Source organism: Danio rerio, chromosome 15 (genome assembly GCF_052040795.2).
Source record: "Danio rerio strain M-AB ecotype USA chromosome 15, GRCz13ab, whole genome shotgun sequence".
Taxonomy (NCBI): Eukaryota; Metazoa; Chordata; class Actinopteri; order Cypriniformes; family Danionidae; genus Danio; species Danio rerio.
Window position 1 is genome coordinate 18,740,202 of NC_141035.1, and position 24,180 is coordinate 18,764,381.

Consider the following 24,180-nt stretch of genomic DNA (forward strand, 5'->3'; position numbering starts at 1 on the left):
GAGTAAGTTCACAGTACTTATATAGACTAGTTTATTTATTTATTTATTTATTTTAATTAAATGGTTTGAAGCAATTGGTTTCCTCAAACAGTTTGAGTTGCCTTAACTTATTGGGTTTTACAGTACTCAGTTGGTTTGAGTTCTCTTCATTTATCGAGTTTCACTGTGCTAATACTCAAATGGATTAAGTTCACAGTATTAGGATTAGTCTTTTAACTTAAATGTTTTGCTGCAATCAGTTTCCTCAAATAGTTTGAGTTACCTTAACTTTTTGGGTTTTACAGTGTATGATTCTCAGCATTCACAAAAGAATAATTTATACACATTCCAAATAGTAAAACAGCACATTTTGTTAGTAATATGAACCAAAGAAAAACACTATCTCCAGCGGGACATTTAAAAAAACAGCTGTAGTCCAGAAAACAGTAAAGTTCAACAGATGAATAAACTTCAGTACTCACCAAGACTGAAGGACTCAGACGGAAGACTTTTTTCCAGCAGACGAGCTGAGATGTGACTGATTCTTCAACAGTGCCAGTGTCCCAGTTCTTTATGAAGGTGATCTCCCAGAGGAGGCCCACACTTGTAGGGCGGAGCTTAACGCCATGCCCTCATTAAGTTATTGGAGAAGGTGTTAAAGGCCACCAAAGGTTGCCCACCCGATCCCATTTTTCTACAAGCATATAGTCTCATTATTTGCCAATGTAATCAAACCAGGTATTGTAAAAACTAACCAGGATGTTACTAAGCACTTTGTAAGCCTTTGAGGGTGCTTGTTAAGGTGCTGTGGCTTATTGTATATAATCTGCCAGATAAAAAATTCTGTTTTTTGTTCACTTATGTAATCCTTTAAAATATCTCATGGACACTGGGCTCTTTTGAACGGCACCTGTTTTTAAATAAAGTGATCTGCATTCCAGTTAGTTTTATAATTAGATTAAACTAGCCTCAGGCAAATCCTCAAATCTCTAGTCAACCACCGTACCCTTAGGAAAATGTTGGCAGTCACGGAGCGGCAGAGATTAAAGCAAATGTGTGATAAAAAATGAGGTGGGGTCATGGCATAATTTCTAGTTCTATACAGGTGAGTAGAATTTTTAGATGACTTCATGATCTAGTTCTCAAGGGCGATTAATGGAGGTAAAGTCGGGAGTATATCAAGGTATCGATCTGTGGTACAAAAAATAAAAAAGCTCTAAAAAAGAAACAGTGTAATTTATTCAGATAACTTGAAATATGAATATAAATATGCGAGTTGTCAGTCTGAAAGCAATATGATAATGTAGATAAAAATGGCAAGTTTGGAGGGAAACCCAATGCCTCTATACATGAAGGACTGAAGCCATTTGAAGTAGACTCTCAGGAGAACTAAGAGTTACGGTTATTTTAAGACATCTCTACTGGGGCTGTGGGCTTTTTTCCTGATACCTAATTAAAAACATTAATAATGATGCTTTATCTGGTGTTCAATTTTCAGCCCTATTAAGGCTGCTCCCATTTGGGTTTGTCATTGCGCTCACAAATAGGTCACACTAAAGTCTCAAAGTTGGAGAAATGTCTCCAGGTATCATTCACAGATCTATTATTTTACCAGTCTGTCTTTCCAATTGTAATGGCATGAAGTTCTGCATTTGTCCTCCACAATCAATGTTCTAAAGCTTCTAATTTGGGGGATGTATTTTGAGAATCATATTTACTGTAATGCCTAGAAATCATTCACATAAGTACCATGTGAACTACTTTTTATCAGTAAACCAATATTTAGATTTCATGAAGCCCAAGTTGTATTGCAATGCATTTTATATTGCACTGCACTGTAAGTTCCATTGTGCATAACACTGTATATCTCTGTATATGTATTTTTGTTTTGCTTATTATCCTAGCAATAGCACTACACAATATGTGAAATATTAAATTTAGCAAGTCATTGAATTATTTAATTGACCAGTTTGTTGAGAGCCAATTTTTACAACAAGCCAATTTAAGATTGATTCAGGAGTCAAGAGACAAGATTCAGTAAAAACACTGATTCATTCAGAAAACAAGTGAGAGAGTTTAAGAGCCATTAAATAATTCACTCAACTGATTCAAGTAAAACACTGATTCATTAAGTAGTGAATCAATCAGATGCATCTTCATGAGCAATTACTGAATGTTTATTTCAACTGATTCATTCAAAACACTGATTTATTCGGTAGTGAATCAAGTAAAAAATCTGTTCGAGTAAGTAGTCAACAATTTTCTCAACCAATTAATTTGAAACACTGATTCATTCAGGAGTGAAACAAGTGACATGTTCATTAACAAATACTGAATGATTATCTTAATTGATTCATTTAAAACACTGATTCATTCAAGAGCAAAACAAGTAAGGGGCTCATTGAATAACTCGCGTAACTGTTTTTCAAAATACTAAAACGTTCAGAAACAAGCAAGAAAGTAAATGAGAGAGTCATTGAATGATTCACTCAACTGATTCAAGTATCCATTCAGCAGCAAAACAAGTGACACATTTTCATAAGCAAGTAAACACTGATCCATTCAGGAGTAAAACAAATGACATCTTCGTGAGCAAACACTGAATGATTATCTCAACGGATTCATACAAAACACTGATTCATTTAGGAGTGAAGCAAATGACATCTTAATGAGCAAATACTGAATGATTATCTCAATAGAATGATTCAAAACATTGATTCATTCAGGAGTGAAACAAATCACATCTTCATGAGCAAATACTGAATGATTATCTCAACTGATTCATTCAAAACACTTGATTCGTTCAGGAGTGCAAACAGTAACACATCTTACAGAGCAAGTACTGAATGATTATCTCAATAGAATGATTCAAAACACTGATTCATTCAGGAATGAAAAAAGCAATACATTTTTCAGGAGCAAATACTGAATGATTATCTCAACTGATTCATTCCAAACATTGATTCATTCAGGAGTGAAACAAGTGGCACATCTTCAGGAGCAAATACTGAATAATTATCGTAACTGATTCCTTCAAAACACTGATTCATTCAGGAGTAAAACAAATAGCATATTCGTAGGCAAATACTGAATTATTCAGGAGAGAATCAAAAGACAAGATTCATGCCAATCACTGATTCATTCAGAAGCAGAGCAAGTGATAGTTTAGGAAAGACATTATCTAATTCACTCAACTGATTCATTCAGGTGTGAAACAAATGACAACTTCATAGGCAAACACTAAATTATTATCTTAACTGATTCATTCAAAACACCGATTCATTCAAGAATTAGACAAATGACAAGTCTTCAGGAGCACATACTGAATGATTATCTCTGATTCATTTAAAACGCTGATTCATTCAGAAACAAAACAAGTGACAGATCTTACAAGTAACTGAATTAGTCTCTCAGTTGATTCATTCAAAACATTGATTCATTCAGAAGTCAAGTATTTCAATGCATTTACTCAAAACACTGATTGCAAAACAACGGAATTAGTTTACATTAATTAATTTAATTATTATTTATTTATTCATTCATTGAATAATCCATTAATTAATTTCACTATTAATTAATTCAATACTTTATTCTTTATCTTTGTAATTATCATTTTGTTAATATTATCACTCTCATGATATCATTGTAACCAGGGCATCGCTGTAACTGCTTTAAATATAAAAATAATCTAAAAAAACAAGAAAATATACAAAGAACCTAAATGTACAAAACCCAGAAGTTCTACTATTAGAAAAATACTCAAAATGGAGGTTCCACTTTCTGAATATTTACTCCTAATTTCCAAATTGAACTGCACAAAAACAGTAGCAAAAAATCCTAGTTTTTGATTGGCTAGCTACACCGATTAATTCATTTGTGCCTTGTGTCTTTTTTTTTTTTTGGAGGGACGATGCATGTACCATAATGGAGAGGAAAAAGTGTCTCAACCTTTTTCAAGCAGAATTAGTTCCAGTTGCTTTTGTTTAAGACTCTGTTTTATATTCATTCACCTGAATCTTCATCAAGGTAGGGGATAAATCTGTAGGGGTGGAGGGAGAGTTCAGCAGGTCACACTCAAAATTCTGAAGCAGGTCTAGGGATAAACCTCGCATTGACCTTTCCCGAAGGTCAGGGTGGGTCTTCAGTGCAAGGATCGGCTCAATGGGATTTCTCTGAAGCAGCTGGGAATCAAAAGACATGCCATGGAAGAACTTGTGGCTTTGAAAGTGCTCCAGGCAGCGCAGGCGACGAGTGGGGATCTTGCACAGGAGCTGCATTCAAACAAGGTCAGAGAGTTTCCAAATATTTGTGTACAGAACAGTTGTTAAAGGGCTAGTTCACCCAAATCATGTAAATTCTGTCATCATTAGCCCCTTTCACTCAGTGATACCAGTAAATATCCAGAAAATTTCCGGAGCAACTTTACTGGTAAATTCAAAAAAAGCGCTGTGCACACAGGCAAGGCCGTTACAGATGCCGTTGAAATCTTTAACCAGAAATGAGCTCTAAACGCTGCGCTTGTATTTGTAAACATTTGACAACATTACAAACTCTGTGGATGGATAAGTATTGTGAACAACTTCGATGAAAACATATGGAGAAACACTTTCGCATGTCGAGATGTACATGATATGTGTGTGTGCTGGCACTCACCAGCTCCTTCACGGGCACACAAGACTCATCAAGCAACTGATTGAAGCAGAGCTTGAAGATAAACAAACAACGGCTTATCATAAGCATCTTATTGATAATTATTTACAAAGTTGGCTTTAAGAAGGAACATATAAACCTTATCTGACAAAAATCTGTAACCCCGCTGGTCTTACGCCACCCAACCCGCTCCGAGCTGGTATCGAACCGGTTGCTCTACCAAGGAGGCTAAAGACCATGGCCTCTAGCGTTTGTCGCTAGAGCACCTTTAGAGGTCAGAGGAGTGAGGTTTACCTGCACAACCCACACTAGCTGGCCTCCGTTACAAATCTAGCAGCTAGATGTGTCTGGAAAAATATTCAAAGGCTTTTATTTTCATAAACCGCTCGGACGTGAATGCATCTGACTGTTCTGATTGGCTAAAGTAGACGTCTCACGTCAGCATATTATAGACGTGAACGCGCTCTTTCCAGCAATCTTCCTTCTGCGTTCACACAGAGCAGCATTCCAGCAAATTATCGGTAATGTTACATTGTTCGGAAAATAGCCGAAACGAATTTACCGGTATTTTCAAAAAGGGCCTGTGTCACACCTGTTGTAGTGCCCTCATGTGGATACTTGAGGGCACTAGCATTTGTTTTGTTTTTGCTTGTATCTCTGCACACGTGATCACTTATTGTTTTCAGCTGTTCCTTGTTTGTTTAATTGAGTCCTGTCTTTATAATCTCTGTTCGTTTGTTTTTTAGTTGCCTTTGGATTTTTGATTTGTATTTTTGTTCCTCTTGATTTGGTTTGTTTGTTTGATCACTTTGTATCATCTCAATGTTTTGGATTTCTGCTCGTTTCTTGTCTGCAAGTTTTTTGGATCATCGTTGTTTAGTTTAATGAATTTGTTTTGCTGCACATGGATCTTTTCTTGTTTTTGTGAAACCCTCTCGTGACAGCCTGTTTACACATACAGACCTTTGCTGGTTATTTACCGGAAAGGTCTGTATGTGTGAAAGGGGCTAATGACTCATCCTCCACTTGGTCCAAACCTGTTTGAGCATCTTTCTTCTGTTGAAACAAAAATGTTTGAAAAAAAAAAACAGACACTGACTTCTATAGTGTTTTGTTCCTGCTATAGATGCCAATAGCTGTTTTCCCCAACATTCTTCAGAATAGCTTCTTTTTTGTTCAATGGTGCTAAACAAACTTTTATTACAATCTGAGTGTGAGGAAATGTGAGGAAATTTTTATTTTTGGCTGAACTATCCCTTTAAACTTATGCCTAATATTACAATCACATTACTGAATTGAATTTGAAGCAGTTAAGATAGATGTAAAGAAATAGGAAAAGGGAGCTGTTATTCAAACCGAATGACAAATAAATCAGATATCAGCCTAAAACAGACATTAATTGAAAGCTTAAACATTTTAAAAGTATCTTGTAGAAACCATTTTGTCAAGATTCATATTATTTTACTACTCCTAACTAGGGGTGTGATCCTACTTGTTTAGCTTGCATGAATGCAGTCAGTGTAAACCTGCACAATTGATCATTAAAGGTCAGGATCTCAACTGATGACAATTTTTATATGTTAATTAATCCTTCAATGAGCTGAATTAAAATCAAGATGGACAGAGATCCAAAGTTTCTTGCAGTAATGTTTTTGCAATGAATGGAAAGCAAATAAAATTGGTCTCCTTCCTTTTTTTGCTGATCTGAAAATGGTGCGATATGTGACTCAAAAACTGTAGTATGATCCAAACCATGGGATTTGTGATCAGCTACACCACTAATCCTAACCAATCAAGTGTCACCCAGTGGATATTTTTGGTAAAGTGCCTAAACAAAAACTTTAAATTTGTGACATCAACTTCAAATTTAGAACTTAGTTCGAAACATGGTTTTGATATTATAGCAAGTTTAGATCTTTAAATGTTTTATTTATAAACTGTCATAAGATTAAATGTTTGGAAACTGAGATGCATCATCTGAGAGTTTTCCATTGAGTATGGTTTGTTAGGATTAGACAATATTTGACAGACATACAACTGTTTAAAAATCTGGAATCTGATGGTTCAACAAAATCTAAATTCAGATAAAATAGCTTTCAAAATTGGTCAAATTACGTATATTATGTATATATTTAATGGAAGAAAATGTATAAAAAAATCTTCATGCAACATGATCTTTACTTAATATTCTAAGTATATTATAAGTTCGACTCATCATTCATTCATTCATTCATTATCCTTTGGCTTAGTCCCTTTTATCAGGGGACGCCACAGCGGAATGAACCGCCAACTTATCCAGCATATGTTTTAGGTAGCATATGCCCTATCAGCTGCAACCCATCTCTGGGAAACAGAAAACAGAAACTTCTTGTGGTGACTCCTGATTAATAAAGGGACTAAGCCGATGGAGAATAAATGAATAACTGCATGTGGTTTCCTTTAAGAAATTGGATGTAGGAGCGTGACACTTTAATGAAAATGATGTGTTGTGAGTGACATGTCGCCAGATAGACTGATGATGAGCGGATGCATCTCAATGCTGTGGTAAGTAAATGTGTTTAGGCTTAAAGACACAGCTGTCTTAGGTCAAAAGGACAGTAAAGAAGATTTTAGCTGTTTTTATGATAAGCAAGGAGGTATTTGTTTGCTTGTTTAATGTATTCGACAACCATTGTATGATTTCTGATGTGCTTGTACTGTTCGTTTACCAATACAGTTCTCACTGCGTCAAAGGATATTAAGAGGACAACTTGTAAATATAAAACGGATGTTCTGAAGAACCAACCTGTGTCTGTGTAGTTGTGAAGAGAGTTATATAAGTGGTTATAATGGTTATGATGTGCGCAGCAGCTCACCTCTATAAGCAGGAAGGCCAGAGCAGGACTGAGGCTCACAGGCATCTCATACAGGCCCTCACTGACTCTGCTCAGCATTACAGCGTGATCTACTTCTGCTGCCAGAGGAAACTACAAATCACAATAGAGAAAACACACACATGGGTTTCTACAAGCCGCCTGTCACTCTTTCTACACGTCGCTGGCAACCGGACTTTTCTTCAGAGGTGATTTTAGGACACGTTTATCAAGTATAATCTTCATTATGGTTTGTGCTACCTCTCCAGTGGCTAATGCGTAGAGAAGAATCCCAAGAGACCACCAATCTGCCGCATGGCTGTACGGACCCCCGCTCAGGACCTCAGGAGCTGTTTAATGACCAGATCATGTAATTACAAAGACGTTTTGGACAGAAATAGCTCATCTGCTTAGGGCTACATATGTCTTTAGTTACTGCCAGATCTACTTAATGGTAAACACAGTGTCTGCTCTAAGCGGGTGTCTCTCACCCATGTACTGTATTGTGCCGCAGATAGTAAAAGCTCGTTCCCCACGCTCGAGACGGCGAGACAGACCAAAATCAGTCAGGCGGAGGTGACCTAAATGACACAGCATGAACATTTCTATTCCAGAATTCTCTACGCAAAGAGCTAAAGCAGGGTTTACAGTGCAGATGGGCATTTGAAATGTACATTTAAATCTGTCCCCTCCTCACACACACACTTTTTTCTCTCCATCCATCCATCCATCCATCCATCCATCAATCCATTGAACACCCCCCCCCCTTCCCGACACACACACATTATTTATATCCATCCATCTACCCCCCCAACACACACACACACACTTTTTTCTATCTATCCATCCATGCATCCATCTATCTGTCCCTCCATCCACCTTTTCTATCCACCCATCCATTCATCCATCCATCTGCACACCGCAGACTTTTTTCCATCCATGCATCCACCTATAGTCTCTCCACACACCTTTTCTATCCATCTATCCATCCATCCATCCATCAATCCATCTATCTGCGCCCCAACACACTATTTCTATCCATCCATCCTTCCATCCATCCATCAGCCCCCACACACTATTTCTATCCATCTGTCCCTCCACACACCTTTTCTATCCATTCATTCTTCCATCCATCTATCCCCCCACACACTTTTTCCATTCATCCATCCATCCTTCCCCCCTCCACATACTTTTTCTTTTAATCATCCATCCATCCACCCATCTGTCCTCCATACACTTTTTCTATCCATCCATCCATCCATCCATCCATGTTAGATCAGCTTTACCTTTATCAGTCAGAAGAATGTTCTCCATCTGTTTAAGACATAGTAGTGCAGTTTATAGGATGGATTTTGTTATTTATTTAAACAGAAACTTGTAAAATCATAAAAAGTCTAATTTTCCTCTATAAAAATGTTTCATGCTCAGCTTGTTACAATTTTCTGTCAGAATCTTGAATGAATCTCAATAAAAACACATTGTTGTAAGTAACATACCTTCACATCTCTGTGTATTATTCCAAAGTCGTGCAGAAAACCTGGAATTGAAAAAGAAAATGGAGACAACTTTGACTGTCGTTGATACAAAACAACACTTTGTATGTATCCGAATGTTAACGCAATTTATCACCATATTTCCATAGTTGATAAGTTTAATAATTGCAAAGTTTGTTGAATTAAAAATGATCTATGATTCATTCATTCATTTTCTTGTCAGCTTAGTCCCTTTGTTAATCCAGGGTCGCCACAGCAGAATGAACCTCCAACTTATCCAGCAAGTTTTTACACAGCTGATGCCATTCCAGCCGCAATCCATCTCTGGAAAACATCCACACACTACAGACAATTTAGCCTACCCAATTCACCTGTACCGCATGTCTTTGGACTGTGGGGGAAACCGGAGCACCTGGAGGAAACCCACGCAGAGGCAGGGAGAACATGCAAACTCCACACAAAAGCGCCAACTGAGCCGAGGTTTGAACCAGCGACCCAGCGACCTTCTTGCTGTGAGGCAACAGCACTACCTACTACGCCACTGCCTCGTCATGATCTATGATGTCAAATTTAAATATATATGCAGCATATGCAAGTGAGCATCGTTTTATTAAATCTGCACTAAATTGCATACTTTACTAGCACAAAAATCTAAACACTGAATGAAGTCAACTGTACACATTTTGTTTCTTTTTTTTATGAATATTAGTCAAATGATATAGTTTTTTTACAAAGGAGAATTTACAATATTTATTTTTGTAGAATCAAAGGTTGTATATAATCAACCAAATTAAGTATGAACAAATCCTTTGATAAAGATAAAAACGACTTCAGTGCACAGACATAAATAAAACTGTGAGGTATGGAGTAAGTGCTGCTAAAAATATATTTTTTTTCTTTAAATTCTTTAAAAATATGTAATGTAATTGAAATCAAGCAACATAAATTGATGAAATGCAACAAAACTTCTCTCCGTATGCACCTAACATCTTGTTTATTTAAAAAATACAGTACAATTTTGAGTGTGCTTCACACAAGTGAGTGGGCTTGACAAACCACGTGTAGGTAACACACTCTCTCCTCTCCATATGCAGCAGACACTTTATAAGCAGCACATGCTTCTTAAAAAACATTGTGCAATTCTGAGATTGCTTTCTCAGTTTGCTTGGAGGGGAAAAAACGAACAAGTCAATTTTTGTTCAACTTTTATCTTAATTTGTAAGTAGCTTTGGATGAAACCATTTGCTAAATGAATGAATGTAAATTTATTTCGGAGGTTTCCATTACATAAGACTGAGAACATTTTGTCATGAAAAGCTAAAAAGCTCAATATGTCAAACTTGACAGCTGCATGAAAAAACAGTGTTTCCTCTTAAAATCAAGTAAAGCATCAATATACAGTCACACTAAGGGTTTGACTGTACATACAGTACTGTGCAAAAGTTCTAAGCCCTATACTATCATTGTGTGCCTAACACTTTGGCACAAAAGATAATCAATCAGTCTCTTTATTAAAACAAACAGAAAATCAAGGATGTACAAAAAAACAGCATAACATTTCCTCTTCAAGCTAAAGCCAATGTTTAAAGTGACTTCACTTGGCACCAAGCACAGCTTGAACTGCTTTGTTCTAATTGTCCTGACATTTACTGAAATAATGTGCTGTGTAATGTCAGGATTATTTTAGCACTTTCCAGAGTTCTTCTATCCAGGTGATTTCATATAGCCTCTATAATATTCAGGTCTGGACACTGTGGAGGCCACTCATGACTGTCTTTTAATCATCAGCTGGTTTCTTTTTTCTTTTCTTTTTTTTCTTTCTTTCTTTCTTTCTTTCTTTCTTTCTTTCTTTCTTTCTTTCTTTCTTTCTATCCATCCATCCATCCATCCATCTGCCACACACATCTATCTATCTATCTATCTATCTATCTATCTATCTATCTATCTATCTATCTATCTATCTATCTATCTATCTATCTATCTATCTATCTATCCATCCATCCATCCATCCATCCATCCATCCATCCATCCATCCATCCATCCATCCATCCATCCATCCATCCATCCATCCATCCATCCATCCATCCATCTATCTATCTATCTATCTATCTATCTATCTATCTGTCTGTCTATCTATCTATCTGTCTATGTCTGTCTGTCTATGTCTGTCTGTCCACTAAAGTCCTTCCCAGAAGGAATCTTTTCAACATTCATAATTTCTCCAATTCAGACAATATTGCTAACAACACTGGTAGAAATGCAGCTCAAAAACCAAGGCAAACAGCCTGTCTCCAACAATTAAGCCAAAATTATTCCAACTGTAATCTAACTTCTATTCTAACAAAACATACATCAACTAAAAGATAATTTATTCACCCTATGTAAATCTCAATTTAAAGAAAATTGACAAAACAATTACATTTATGTCTGGTTTTGTGAAAAAGGGTCACATATATTCATTATATAGTCAGTAAAAAAAACAGATTTAATGTTGGCCTAAAGCTTTTACACAGCACTGTATACTGTATATAGGCAAGCCCGAAATTACTCATACCCTTGGATTATGAACAATGCCTGGCTTGACTGGACATATTGAATACCAAAACTCACCTAAAGCAGAGCCCAATTCAGCAGCAAACACTCGAACGTCCGTCTCCTCAAACAAGCCCTTCAGTGTCCAGTAAGTGTAGAGATCTCCAGTGCTACAGTAATCACACACTGAACACAACACACACACACACAAGGCAGAAAACATGACTGAGACGATGTGACAGCAGACTGATTGCCTGACCTTCAGACCACCTTTTCTAGATCAAACTTCATTCGGGCTTGATGTGGTCTGGAGACGGCGTTTCTGAACATAATCACAAGACCGTGACACAATTTCAGTCCGTCACAAGGTCACTGAGGGAGACGTCAAAAAGGAAGAAGACACAACACAATGATTAAGTCTCTGAAATCACACTGGCCAATGGATGTGGAGGGAAGAATGCACGGAGGGAAAGGTTTACGTATGAAAATATATCAAACGAAACAGATAAATTGGATAGAATTAATAATGTAGTTTGGCACAATAAATAAACGACTTTTTGTTACAAATTTTCTATTAAAGAAGGCGTTTCAAACAGTGTGTGGATTATACACTGACGATCAGGGGGTCAACCTTTTTCAGTTAGTTTGTGTAATACATGCTTCTGTCATGTTTTTATTTTTAATCACTTCTAGTTTATTAATAAAACGTATTTAAATTTACAGCATTTGGGGGGATATTTAGTGTATTCTGACACAGTATTCTCTGATTAGCCATTTCAGATGTTACAGTAGGTCAGACTACAAATATTATTATGCATCTAATTTGACTTTACAAACAAGTATTTTCGGAGTCTTGTGAACACAATGTCTATCGGTGCCCTAGACCTTCCAATTCTTTCCAATTAATAAGGGTGATTTAATGTATATTTATATTATCTAATATTTTAATTTTTGATATTATTGTTTAAAATACATAGAGTGAATATTTCTCAGTATTAAAGAACTGATATGTACCTCAGTCAATCCCCCCAAACCTCCCTGTATTTCGCAGCATGGTTTCAAATGGTTGTTGCTAGATCAGATTTGGTTGTGGTCAGAAATTAACAAAAATTATTTATATTATTTATTAAATTTCCCATTTATTGTATTTTTTAACGTCTACCCCAACCCTAAACCCAAACGTCACAGTAATGTAAAAACAGTAGTTGTACTGAGTATTATTTATGCTATCTATTAAATTACCCAATGAATTGTATTTTTTTTACATTTACCCCTACCCTATCCCTTAACCCAACCGTCACAGTACTGTAAAAATATTCATTATTGTTATACAGTGTCATAAAAAATGCTGCTATTTTGATGTGCATATGGCACTTCCAGCCATCTGTGTATCCAATCTAGAATTTACCATTACAAATATTTTTAAATATTCAAATAACTTTACTGTTTGAAGCCTTTATGAAATATGTCAAATATATAAACTGTATATTTATAATATAACAAATATATTTTATTTGAAGTAATTATAATTTAGACTATTTATTTAACATTTTTTCATGAATAAAGACTTATTTGCAATTTGGAAAAATGTCATTTAAAAGCATGTCATTTTAAAAAGATGCAAAGTAAAAAATTGTATCATTTAAAGTTAAATATATATACGTCATTGTAATAAGTAATTAAATGAACTAAATTTTATTCCATTATTAATAAATGAAACTATATACAATATTAAAATAATCAGATATTAATCTGAAAAATGAAAACGTATAAATATATATATTAGGGTTGCACAGTTCACAGGTACTATGGTAGTATCTGATACTATGGCTCCAAAATACTGGCGGTGCTACTGTAATTTGTAAATGATAGTATTGTCATTAATGGTCTGTCTGCAATACATAATGCTGCATGCTCACAAATTTGTGCAACAATAGACCATTTTATTTTAAGTCTATGGAGCCTTTTAAGATCGCAAAACTGTGTCAAATTTGCACCTTTTATGGTAGCCTATTCCATATTTTCTGATGCTTCTGTTAGTTTCTGAATCCGTTCATTTCTGCTCATGTCAATATGATTATATAGCTATAACCATGACAATCTCTTAAAAAGATAGAAAGATTTCGCCTCACAGCAAGAAGGTTGCTGGTTCGAGCCTCAGCTATGGGACAATTTTAGCTTACCTAATTCACCTGAACTGCATGTCTTTGGACTTGTGGGGGAAACTGGAGCACCCGGAAACCCACGCAAACTGACCCAGCCAAGGCTTGAACCAGTGACCTTCTTGCTGTGAGGTGACAACACTACCTACTGCACCACCGCGTCACCCCTGGTATATATATATATATAGTGCTCAACATAAATGAGTGCACCCCATTTTGAAAAGGAATATTTTTATCCATATCTCAGTAAATACTGAAATAATGGTAACATATTTTGGTGCATTTAAACAAAACAGGTTCATTAAACAGACATATTTATTACAATAATGTTTTAGTCACCAAACATCTTTAGAACTAGATAGATAATACATTTAAATTCGTGTAAAATATTGGGGGAAAATTACAAATGACAAATATTTAACTTAAATGTATAGTTTTTTTGTTGTTGAATGTACTAGTTTTTGAACTTTTCACAAGTTATTTTGTTAAATCAGCTCCAGATTTGGCTTCAGTTCTGACTAATCTAATTTATACACACAGATATAATATTGTAAAGCATCCTATAGGAAACGTTAATTAGTTTTTTTTAGCAAAAAATAGAAACTATTATACATTTGACACATTTTTAGATGGTTATCTTTGACATACTGTGTATATGTTTCAATTTTTCTCAATTGCTTTGGCACATTTTTCGAAACAGCCTTAACATTCTCTAAACTGTGTTAGCAAATCTTAAAACAGTTTGCTGGAACTTCAGTATTTTATAGCACATCTGCAAAATGTAGTTACTCGCCCAAAAACATTTCATTCATGCTGTAAAACCTACTTATTGTGTCAGTAATTTGGCCAAGGCAACCAAAACATAAAGTGTATTTGTCATGGTGTAAGCTGCACTGCTCAAAATGATTAGCTTTTTTGATTAGTTCTTTCATCCATGACAGACAACCATGGAAATTAAGCTTTAAAAAATCATATATTTGTTAAGAGGAGTCAATAGTACATAGAAAAAATATATAGGAACATTTGTGTTTATACAGTGCATTCATTTTTGAAGAATGTATCACATGTAAAGTGCAATCTTGCTTGTTCAATTACTGTGTTGTACATTTAATATTTCTTATGTTACCACAAATGCAGAAAAGACAAAAAAAAAAGAACATCCATGAAAGGAATATTCTTGGTGAACAACCTGTCACTCTTGTTGGTCACGCCAGAGATTACAAGTCTTCCAATTGCCATAAGCATGATGCTGCAGTTTAGGATTTTGGATGTTCTTCATTCTCATAAACAAACATCCTCTTTTCAGTGAATATCAGCTGTTACCATCAGGAAAAAGACTGAGAATGTGTAAAACCAATAGACTGAAGCTTTTGTTTGTACCTACCTTGATAAAACTGTTGAACTCTACCAATAACAGTGCATATGTAGAACATTAGCACCTGACTGGGTTCTGTGTTTAATATATTTCATATTTATATACAAGGGGCGAAGCAGTGGCGCAGTAGGTATAGTGCTGTCGCCTCACAGCAAGAAGGTCGCTGGGTTGAACCTCGGCTCAGTTGGCGTTCCAATGTGGAGATTGCATGTTCTCCCTGCCTTCGCGTGGGTTTCCTCCGGGTGCTCCGGTTTCCCCCACAGTCCAAAGACGGGCAGTATACAGGTGAATTGGGTAGGCTAAATTGTCCGTAGTGTATGAGTGTGTGTGTGTGTGTGTGTGTGTGTGTGAATGTGTATGTGGATATTTCCCAGAGATGGGTTGCGGCTGGAAGGGTATCCTCTGCTTAAAAACTTGCTGGATAAGTTGGCGGTTCATACTGTGGCGAACCCGGATTAATAAAGGGACTAAGCCGACAAGAAAATGAATGAATGAATGAATGAATATTTATATACAGTCTTATCTTTTAAACAATGTATGTTTTTAATTGTTTGTTCTTAATTGTTCTGTTTGTTTTATTTATTTTACTGTCTGTTTAGAGCAATGTTGTAGCTCCTTTTTGCCCAAGACAAATTTCCTCAAGACAAATAAAGTTTATCCTAATCTATCCTATAAAAAAAGATAGTGCTTGTATCTACATATACAGTAGTCAACATTTGAAGTGAATATTGTCCTACTGTAAGACAAGAATGGGTGTTGCTGAATAGTTTTGGACAACTTTGATGAAACTAGCATTAGTATACATAAAACACAAACACTTTTGAAATCCAAATCCTCTAAAGGATTGTAAGTCTGCATTATTTAGGGCAACCTGAGCCGGGAACATTTACCAAAAGACATTATAATTTAAAAGGCATCTGTGCTCATGTTAGTCTGTTTTTTTTTATTATTCCTGAGGTTTCCACAATTCTGGATCAGGCCGTATCCTGAGCAGCTGTTGTGGTGGTCATGGAGGAGTGGAGAGCATGAGACTGATTCCTGTAAGACCCCAGTGACAGACGAGTCTTCGCATTGATCTTGAAGGGCCAGCCTGTACACCAGCCGGTGAACACTCTCTTCCCTGCAGCTTCTCCACGAAGGACGTCCAGCTTTCTCCAGCCTCCGGCGCCTAGACTGCAGCTCTGCACAAGGAGTTTGGCCATAGGAGAAATGTGCCAGCTGAGCCTGGTTTCTCTTCACATTGTCAGTTGGTGAAGTTTGTTCCTCGCCGCTGTCTCCACTGGCTTGCATGCACTGGCTGATTTAGGCATTGGGCAATATGGGTGATCGCCCAGGGCGGCATCTTGCTGTGGCAGGAAGGGGGGACGGTGCAAAAGAAAGAAAAAACAAAAACGTGCTCCGCTAAAATCAAAAGTGCCTCAGTATGCTTTGAGATACAATTTATTTTATGCAAGTGTATTAATTCCAAGAGTGGTAGGCTAATCCCAGAATAAAGATGTTAGAGGTCATTCATATTTGGCGTCTGTTGTAAGCACAAGTTTGTTTTTCTCTGTGCAACAAAAACAATGCTGGTGCAAGCAAACTGATGGATGCACACTTAGAACCATCCCCGCGCACCTCACCCATGCTGCTCTTGATCCCAGGATGAATCCCAGTTGTTTACATGCATGCCGATAAAACACACACCGCTCATGCTCATACTTTGACACGAGGTGTCGACACGCAGCGAGTTTTGCTAGTTGTCGAAACTGAAGTTTATATGATATGATGATGATTTTATTGGGGTGATGCAGTGGCGCAGTATAGTGCTGTCGCCTCACAGCAAGAAGGTCGCTGGTTCGAGCCTCGACTGGGTCAGTTGGCGTTTCTGTGTGGTGTTTGCATGTTCTCCCTGCGTTCGCGTGGGTTTCCTCCGGGTGCTCCAGGTTCCCCCATAGTCCAGACATGCGGTACAGGTGAATTGGGTAGGCTACATTGTCTGTAGTGTATGAGTGTGAATAAGTGTGTATGGAGGTTTCCCAGAGATGGGTTGCAACTGGAAGGGTATCCGCTGCTTAAAACATATGCTGGATAAGTTGGCGGTTCATTTTGCTGTGGCGACCCCAGATTAATAAAGGGATTGAGCCGAAAAGAAAATGAATGAATGAATGATTTTATTTTGACTAAGCATGGCCATGAAGTAGAAAGTAGGGATAAAGAGTCAGGGAAATAAAGACTACATTAATTCTCGGCGTTGCGTCGAGTCTAAGATGAACAGATAATTCTATGAAAAAACATATTGTTTGGAATTTATAGAATTGTCAAAATGAAAATTCATTTTTTTACATTGTTTACATTGTTTTCCAGTTATATTTAGGATTGATTTCTGTTATTCATTTAGAATAATAATTGTACACCAACAACAACCCCAACAGTAATAATAATAATTTTATTTATAATAAATATTAATATTTTTTTAATAATTCCAGTTCTGGTTTTGTTCAGATTTTACCCAAAGTTTGGGTAAAACAATAAACTTTTTAAAAAATGTACATGTTTAATGGTCCTTTTTTATATTAACCAGATGTAACCTTCCGTTGGGGGATATATGGGGTGGTTCGCCCAGGGTGCTATTCAAGCTAGAACTACCACTGCTTGTTTGGTTTGTGGCTTGCTCTGCAGTGTTTGGACTCTCAGCAGTGAAAATTAAACCACACTGAACTGAACTGAACTTAAACTCCGAAAACTGGACTGACACAGTTTCAATTTACTATAATCTTCTATGTTAAGTTCTATGTTAATCTACATTGTAAAAGCGCTAGAAAAATAAAGATAAATTGAATGAAATGTTTTGATCCTTGTCAAATGACAATTGTACTTACTGTTTGCACACGTGTACCAAAGCAATTTACTTAAATCAATAAGAAATGCCAATCTGAAGTAAACGATAAGCTAATAATTCTTGTTTTGAAAAATAAAAAATTCAATCAAGAATTGAGCCAAAGCGATTGAGTAAAAACTGTAAAGACCCCCGAACCCCAGTGTGAAGCCCCCTGCTTGGAAACACATGAAAATAAGCAGAATGAGAGTTTGTACGTGCTGTGACTCACTGATGAAGAGATTGCTCTGGCTCTGCCAACAGTCCCGCAGACTGAGCAGGAAAGGATGTCTGACTTGTCGCTACAACATAACAGTTGACAACACAAAATGAGATGGACATGAGCGCAGGCGCTGAGAGCAAGTGGGAGTAAATCCTAATGGCAACTGCGCGAACAAAAACAATTGAAGTATGAAATGTGTGCATGCACGCTCATAGGGCATTGACTGAGAGGAAGTAGGCGCTGTGGATGCAGTTAGAACCAGATCAGACAAGCCCCGGCCGACAGTGTGACTCACTTGAATGATCACCTCCTCCTTGGACTGCTGGAGGACTCCGTGTCTCAGAACCGCAGCTTTGGGTAAAACCTAACCGACAGTGACAGCAGAAAGTCTGGATTAAAGGAGGTGCAGTGGGCTGGATATATCGCATTAAATGACTGAGGATTCTGAACAATCACCTTAACAGCATAGGTCTCCTCTTTAGACACATCCTTCACCTTCAGGATTGGACCAAACGAGCCTTTAGCTATAAAACCAAGGATCTGAGAAAAAAGAATCATTAGTCAATAAAGGTAAAACAGACCTCAATCAAAGGATTTAAAGGGACTACTCCTGAAATGAGGCTCTTTAATGCATTTTATGTGCATCATTAAACAGTACATACAGTTGAAGACAAACCTCCTGTGAAATTTTAACTGCTTGTCAAATATTTCCCAAGAGTTGTTTAACAAACAGTTTTTTAAACCCAATTTTAAACATGATAATTTTTTTAAGTAATAACTAAAAACCAATTCCTTTTGTTTTTGCAATGATGACAGACATGCTTAACTAGATTAGTTAGGTTAACAAGGTAAGCTAGGTTAATTAGGTCATTGGAATTAGGCAATCAGTGGTTTGTTCTGAAGGCAATAAAAAATAATTATATATATATATGTCATAACAAACTTTTGTTTTAGATGTGATTAGCTTTGGTCAAGCACCAAAGAAACATAAAATAAATTTTCCACTGTAAAAAGTGGAAACATTTATTATGGCTTGTGCCAGTGATGTACCTGTAAATCCACTTGTCTAGTAAACCTGTGAGGAAACTCCGGTAGGAAGATGGAAATAAAGCCCGGCAGTGTCCAGTCCACATGAGGACCCTCGGGGTTTGAGTCTGAGGGCTGTGATTGCTCAGAGACAGGGTATTCTCTGCACTGGCCGCTGCGTCTAAATAGACCATGATGAACAAGCTGAGCCGGGACAGACAGAAAGCCCTGGTGACAAGACAGGGATCTCCTCTTCACCAGTGATGAGGAAGCCTACATAAGCACATCACTAAATAAATACTGGACAAAAAAGCCATATTTTGTCTACATCATGTCTAATGGCTTTTACAAATGTTGTTTGTTTTCTTGATAACTCATTCTTAAAAACCTGGGAGTCCCATGATATGTCATTTTTAGGTTTATTACTGTTTGTTTAGGTAATATAATATTTTTTTTCCAGAAAGAACCCTCTCAACTATAAGGTTACCTCTTAAATTAAATTTGTTTCCCTTCTAAATGGGTCATTTTGATATGCTCTGTATCTATGGTCAAAATCTATGCTTGATTACATTAATACATAAAATGTGTAAAGGTTATGTTTCAGAAAGTAATTTGTACCTATTTAATCTACCCAACACCCGTGCCTGTAATGAGGTAATTACTACGATAACCATCAGCAACATGATGGTTGGGCTTTTGTAGTATATTTTTATTTAGAGAATGTGTTGAATGTGTGAAATGGAGGACATTTCTACCCACATAGCAAAATTTCTCTGGCTCACACAATCAGCTTTTGCTTGGCCCACATGCTGCAGTAAATTACGGTACATGAATGGACCAATTCTGGCTTCCAGACAAGGGCCAAACATGGACCATATCTGGGACCAAGTTTCAGCCAAGTTAATAACCCATAACTGGTCCTAAACTGGGCCAGATACAGTTGAAGTCAGAATTATTAGCCCCCCTGAATTATTAGCGCCCCTGTTTATTTTGTTTCCCCAATTTCTGTTTAATGGAGGGAAGATTGTTACAGCACATTTCTAATCATAATAGTTTTAAAAACTAATTTCTAACAACGGATTCATTTTATCTTTGCCATAATAACAGTAAATAATATTTTACTTGATATTTTACATAAGACCCTTCTATACAGCTTAAAGTGCCATTTTAAGGCTTAAATAAGGTGATCTAGGCAGGTTAGGGTAATAAGGCAAGTTATTGTATAACGATGGTTTGTTCTGTAGATTATTGAAAAAAATAGCTTAAAGGGGCTAATAATTTCGTCCCAAAAATGGTTTTTAAAAAATTAATAACTGCTTTTAATCTAGCCGAAATAAAACAAATAAAACTTTCTCCAGAAGAAAAAATATTATCAGACATACTGTGAAAATTTCCTTTGTTAAACATCATTTGAGAATATTTGAAAAAATAAAATAAAATCAAAAGGGGGCTAATAACTCTGACCAACTGTATGTTAATGTCACCAGGGCCGGAATGAGACTCCTTTTCAGACCTGGAGTTTCAAGCTTTAGTCCGGCCCACCTCAGTTCACGACTGACTATATTAAAATAACGTCATTTCCAATTCATTTGACATCATGACACTACCATGTTTTTTTTTTTATTCAAGGAAACAGCTGCCTTAGAACTTCAAATGCTAAATCTACAACACTATTCGTTAAAACATCACATTGTCCTTTCCTGCAATATCTGAGAATATATTCTGTGCAAAATTCTTTATAGATATCCAGTCCTTTGTAACGGCGGTCACACAAAAAATAAAAATAAAATATGTACACCTACATAAATAACCAAAACAATATTATATGTCTTAACAATAAAAATTAAAAAAAAAGGTCAGGTCAGCAGAAAATAAACAAAAAGAGCGAAGCTGCGGCAAAATAATGAATAAAAAAAATGAGGCTATGATCAAATAAATAAATAAATGAAAAAAGTGTGAGAATTCTTTGCTACCTGGGTAGTTACTATCTCCAAAAACGAGAGCGTTTCTCAGTAAATGTAATCTCTTAAATTGTCTTTTTAAAATGTATTGTAAAATTTACAAGCAACCCTGTTAAAAAAGAAACATTCGACATCCTCAAAGAACATCTAAGTTTTATTGGCTAACACTTTATCAGGAAAAAAAATGTTCAAAAGCGTGCACATTACTTTTAACTAGGTACTTAGCCAAAACACACAAAAAGTGCAAAATATATATTCAAAAGGCGGCAACACCAAAGCTCCAAAAATGCACATTTATTCAATTAAAAAGGCTGACACAAAATGTGTAACATTTCGAGCACACGGCTCTTCATCAGACCATGTTTATCACAGTAAGGTGTAGAAAATCTTGTGGTCAGGAAGTGTTTAAATAAGAGCATATTAATAAATAAATAAATAAATATATATATATATATATATATATATATATATATATATATATATATATATATATATATATATATATATATATGGTAACTTCATTAACATGAATTATATTATTCCATTATGATTTTTTTAAATCATAAATTCATAAAGTGGATTTTTTTCCTCTTTTAGGTCATAAAAGTTCAAAAGTCTTGTAAAAAAAACAACTCACAGTTACACTCTATGGTTTTTATAATGGGTATTTTATTGAGTGCCTATAAAGCAGAGATGCCCTAAGTAGGGCCCCCGGGTCCAAGTTGGCCCATTGTAACCATTGATTTGGCCCACCATCCCATCTGAGAGAAGAGGGGAAATGATGAAGAGGATTGGGGCGAATGCTTTTAACAGAGATCCTCATTTCTATTTTGACATAACCTGTTTTGTTTGTTTTATTGCTTGAGCTACAAAAAAAATTAACTGAAATGAAATGTTTCAAATAAGTGTCGTAAATGAATCAGATTTTTAAAAATGTAAATACTGTCACTCAATGGATAGAAGACTATGCAGAAAACATCGGCAAAAACTAGTGTAATTCTGTGATAAATGAGATTGCTTTGTTTTTACAGTAATAAGTTCATTATAAAATGTAAAAAAAAAATACAGTATGGCATCTATATTTGCCTTCGACCCACTAGCCTCAATCAAGTTGGTTTTTGGCCCTTCATAAGAATAAGTTTGTGCACACCTGCTATAAAGGGCTAAAATGGTAATTGTATTGGTTTTAGTGGACACTCTAGTGGTCCCTGCTGGTAATTTGTTGCCTTCTGTTGGTGGAATGCTGAAATATTAACGGATTGTGTTCTTCTAATCACACTAGAAATGTAAAAAATCTACTTACACATTACTTGGTAGATTTTTAATAATGTTTTAGCATATGTAGTGGAAAACATTCAATTGTGAGGGATGATTATTCATTCATTTTTCCCCTGAGTGTGCGTCTATGCCAGCCTGGTGAAAGGGGTGGTTCTTTTTTTCCTCAAAAAGTTAACCTTTTTGCAATTATTTGCCTCATATTCTATTTAATTATGATTAAATACTGCAATTTTGTAATATTTAAGCACTATTTTTAGCTGGATTAGCTTTCATCATAACCACACTTTTTGATGTACCAAAAATATTTCCTAAATATTTGTAATAAAGAAATATGAATAAAAAAAATTAAAACTCTTTTTTAAAAAATACAAATGTATGACATCATTTAATATTAGACAAAAATAGAAATCTGTTAAAGTTTAAAATTAAAAACTGTAGTCATTGTCATTTGATAGTCAAATAACAAACTGGCCAGCATGTTTGACTTCCTTCAGTCACAATTTAGCTATTTGAAAAATAAAACAATTAAAAATATTAATAATGTAGAGCTTCACAACAATAGCCAAAAAAGTGTTCAAACATTTGTAATATGGGACGCTTTTTTTCAAGAATAAGGTCCAAGATTTAGAATAAAAATTACTGGTAAAATGTTTTCTCCATATTACAGCAATATAGTAGTGAAAGATGACTTCACACGTCAGATTATATGTTTTCTTGCACAGATGGATGTTGGACTCATCATGAAAAATTATTGTTTGCATTTGCCAGAGGATTCCGCTTGGTCTTAAAGCATTTTTTGGATGGGTTATTTGCACAATTTATGATGGCATAGCAATCAAAATAGGACAAATGAGCTCATTTCTGGGACAAATTTTTGTCAGTGAGGGGCGGGTCTTTCTTTCGAACCACCCGACCCCCCCTGCGGGCCTGCTATGTCAGTGATGTCAACATTCATACTTTTGTTAATGTGGACGATATATGAATTGTGCAAAATTTGCCAAAACTATGACAGGACATAAACTAAAATAAAAATTCGTCTAATTAATTATGTTTTCTTCTTTTTCTATACACATTTTGAAAAAAAAAAAAAAAGATATTATGTGTGGATTTCACATGGTAGTTCTGTTGTCAGTTCAGTTGTAAACATTTTGTTAAGCAAATACATTTGACTGACTGAATAACACCCAAGACTGGCAACATCTCAAGTGTTCGTGTAATTTTGCCTCATGAAATTGATAGTTTAGCCTCTATTTTTGTCTCATGAATCAATATTTAAATCAGACAATCGTAATTGTGTACAGCTGCGTCAAGTACAAAACATTCGTCCGTTTTCCATCAATGTGAGGTGTGACAGCAATAAACACTCCTACCTTATTTTTACTCCCGTCGCCGCCCATCGCATGTTATAAACAATACATTAACGACACGTTCTTCCTTAAAATCACCTTTCCCCACAGAAGTCCTTCAATAAAAAGTGAACCACGTGTCAGTGACTTCGGTCCTCTTTTCTTTAGCACAAACCATTTCAACAAGCAAGTGTACAAAGCTTTGACACACATGCAGTAGAATCGAAAGACTCTACCCGCCCACTCATTAATATTAACATATAAACAATGATCACGTCACTCACAGCATTGTACTTCAAACGCCAAAAACGTCATCACTGATTGATTACGTAATTCGACTATTGTTTCTAATGTTCAGTGAATGGTCCGTGTTAATAATCTCCAATTGTATTTGCTACACCGACTAATTTTAATAATCTTTCGCCAAATTATTAATACATTTATGC

At 35.9% G+C, this 24,180-nt stretch overlaps 2 protein-coding genes across 14 annotated transcripts in view; both read right to left on the minus strand.

Moving 5' to 3' along the window:
* aldoca (aldolase, fructose-bisphosphate C, a) overlaps positions 1-527 on the minus strand; it is a 16,581-nt gene extending 16,054 nt beyond the window's left edge. For both annotated transcript variants that reach the window (NM_001029952.2, NM_001442152.1), the window contains 1 exon segment: positions 462-527. The gene's annotated coding sequence lies outside the window, so the exon portion shown is untranslated.
* Positions 462-23,938, minus strand: rskra (ribosomal protein S6 kinase related a). 12 transcript variants are annotated; one of them, NM_001442155.1, is given in 13 exon segments: positions 2,138-2,590; positions 2,834-4,250; positions 7,485-7,595; positions 7,743-7,831; positions 7,973-8,062; positions 8,768-8,795; positions 8,978-9,018; positions 11,585-11,692; positions 18,133-18,202; positions 18,419-18,487; positions 18,580-18,663; positions 19,174-19,422; positions 23,759-23,938. In NM_001442155.1, coding segments are annotated over 12 exon segments (1,284 nt in total). In that variant the 5' UTR covers positions 23,786-23,938; the 3' UTR covers positions 2,138-2,590; positions 2,834-3,932.
* Positions 23,939-24,180: the final 242 nt, after the last annotated feature.

What these genes read in the sequence shown, in the direction of transcription:
- rskra (XM_087282321.1), bottom strand. Translation starts at nt 23,785, where the DNA reads ATGGGCGGCGACGGGAGTAAAAATAAG. An exon ending in TGAATTGGGCTCTGCTTTAG is followed by an intron (nt 9,019 to 11,584) that starts GTGAGTTTTGGT and finishes TTTCAATTCCAG; the next exon opens with GTTTTCTGCACGACTTTGGA. An exon ending in TGGCCTTCCTGCTTATAGAG is followed by an intron (nt 4,251 to 7,484) that starts GTGAGCTGCTGC and finishes GTTTGAATGCAG; the next exon opens with CTCCTGTGCAAGATCCCCAC.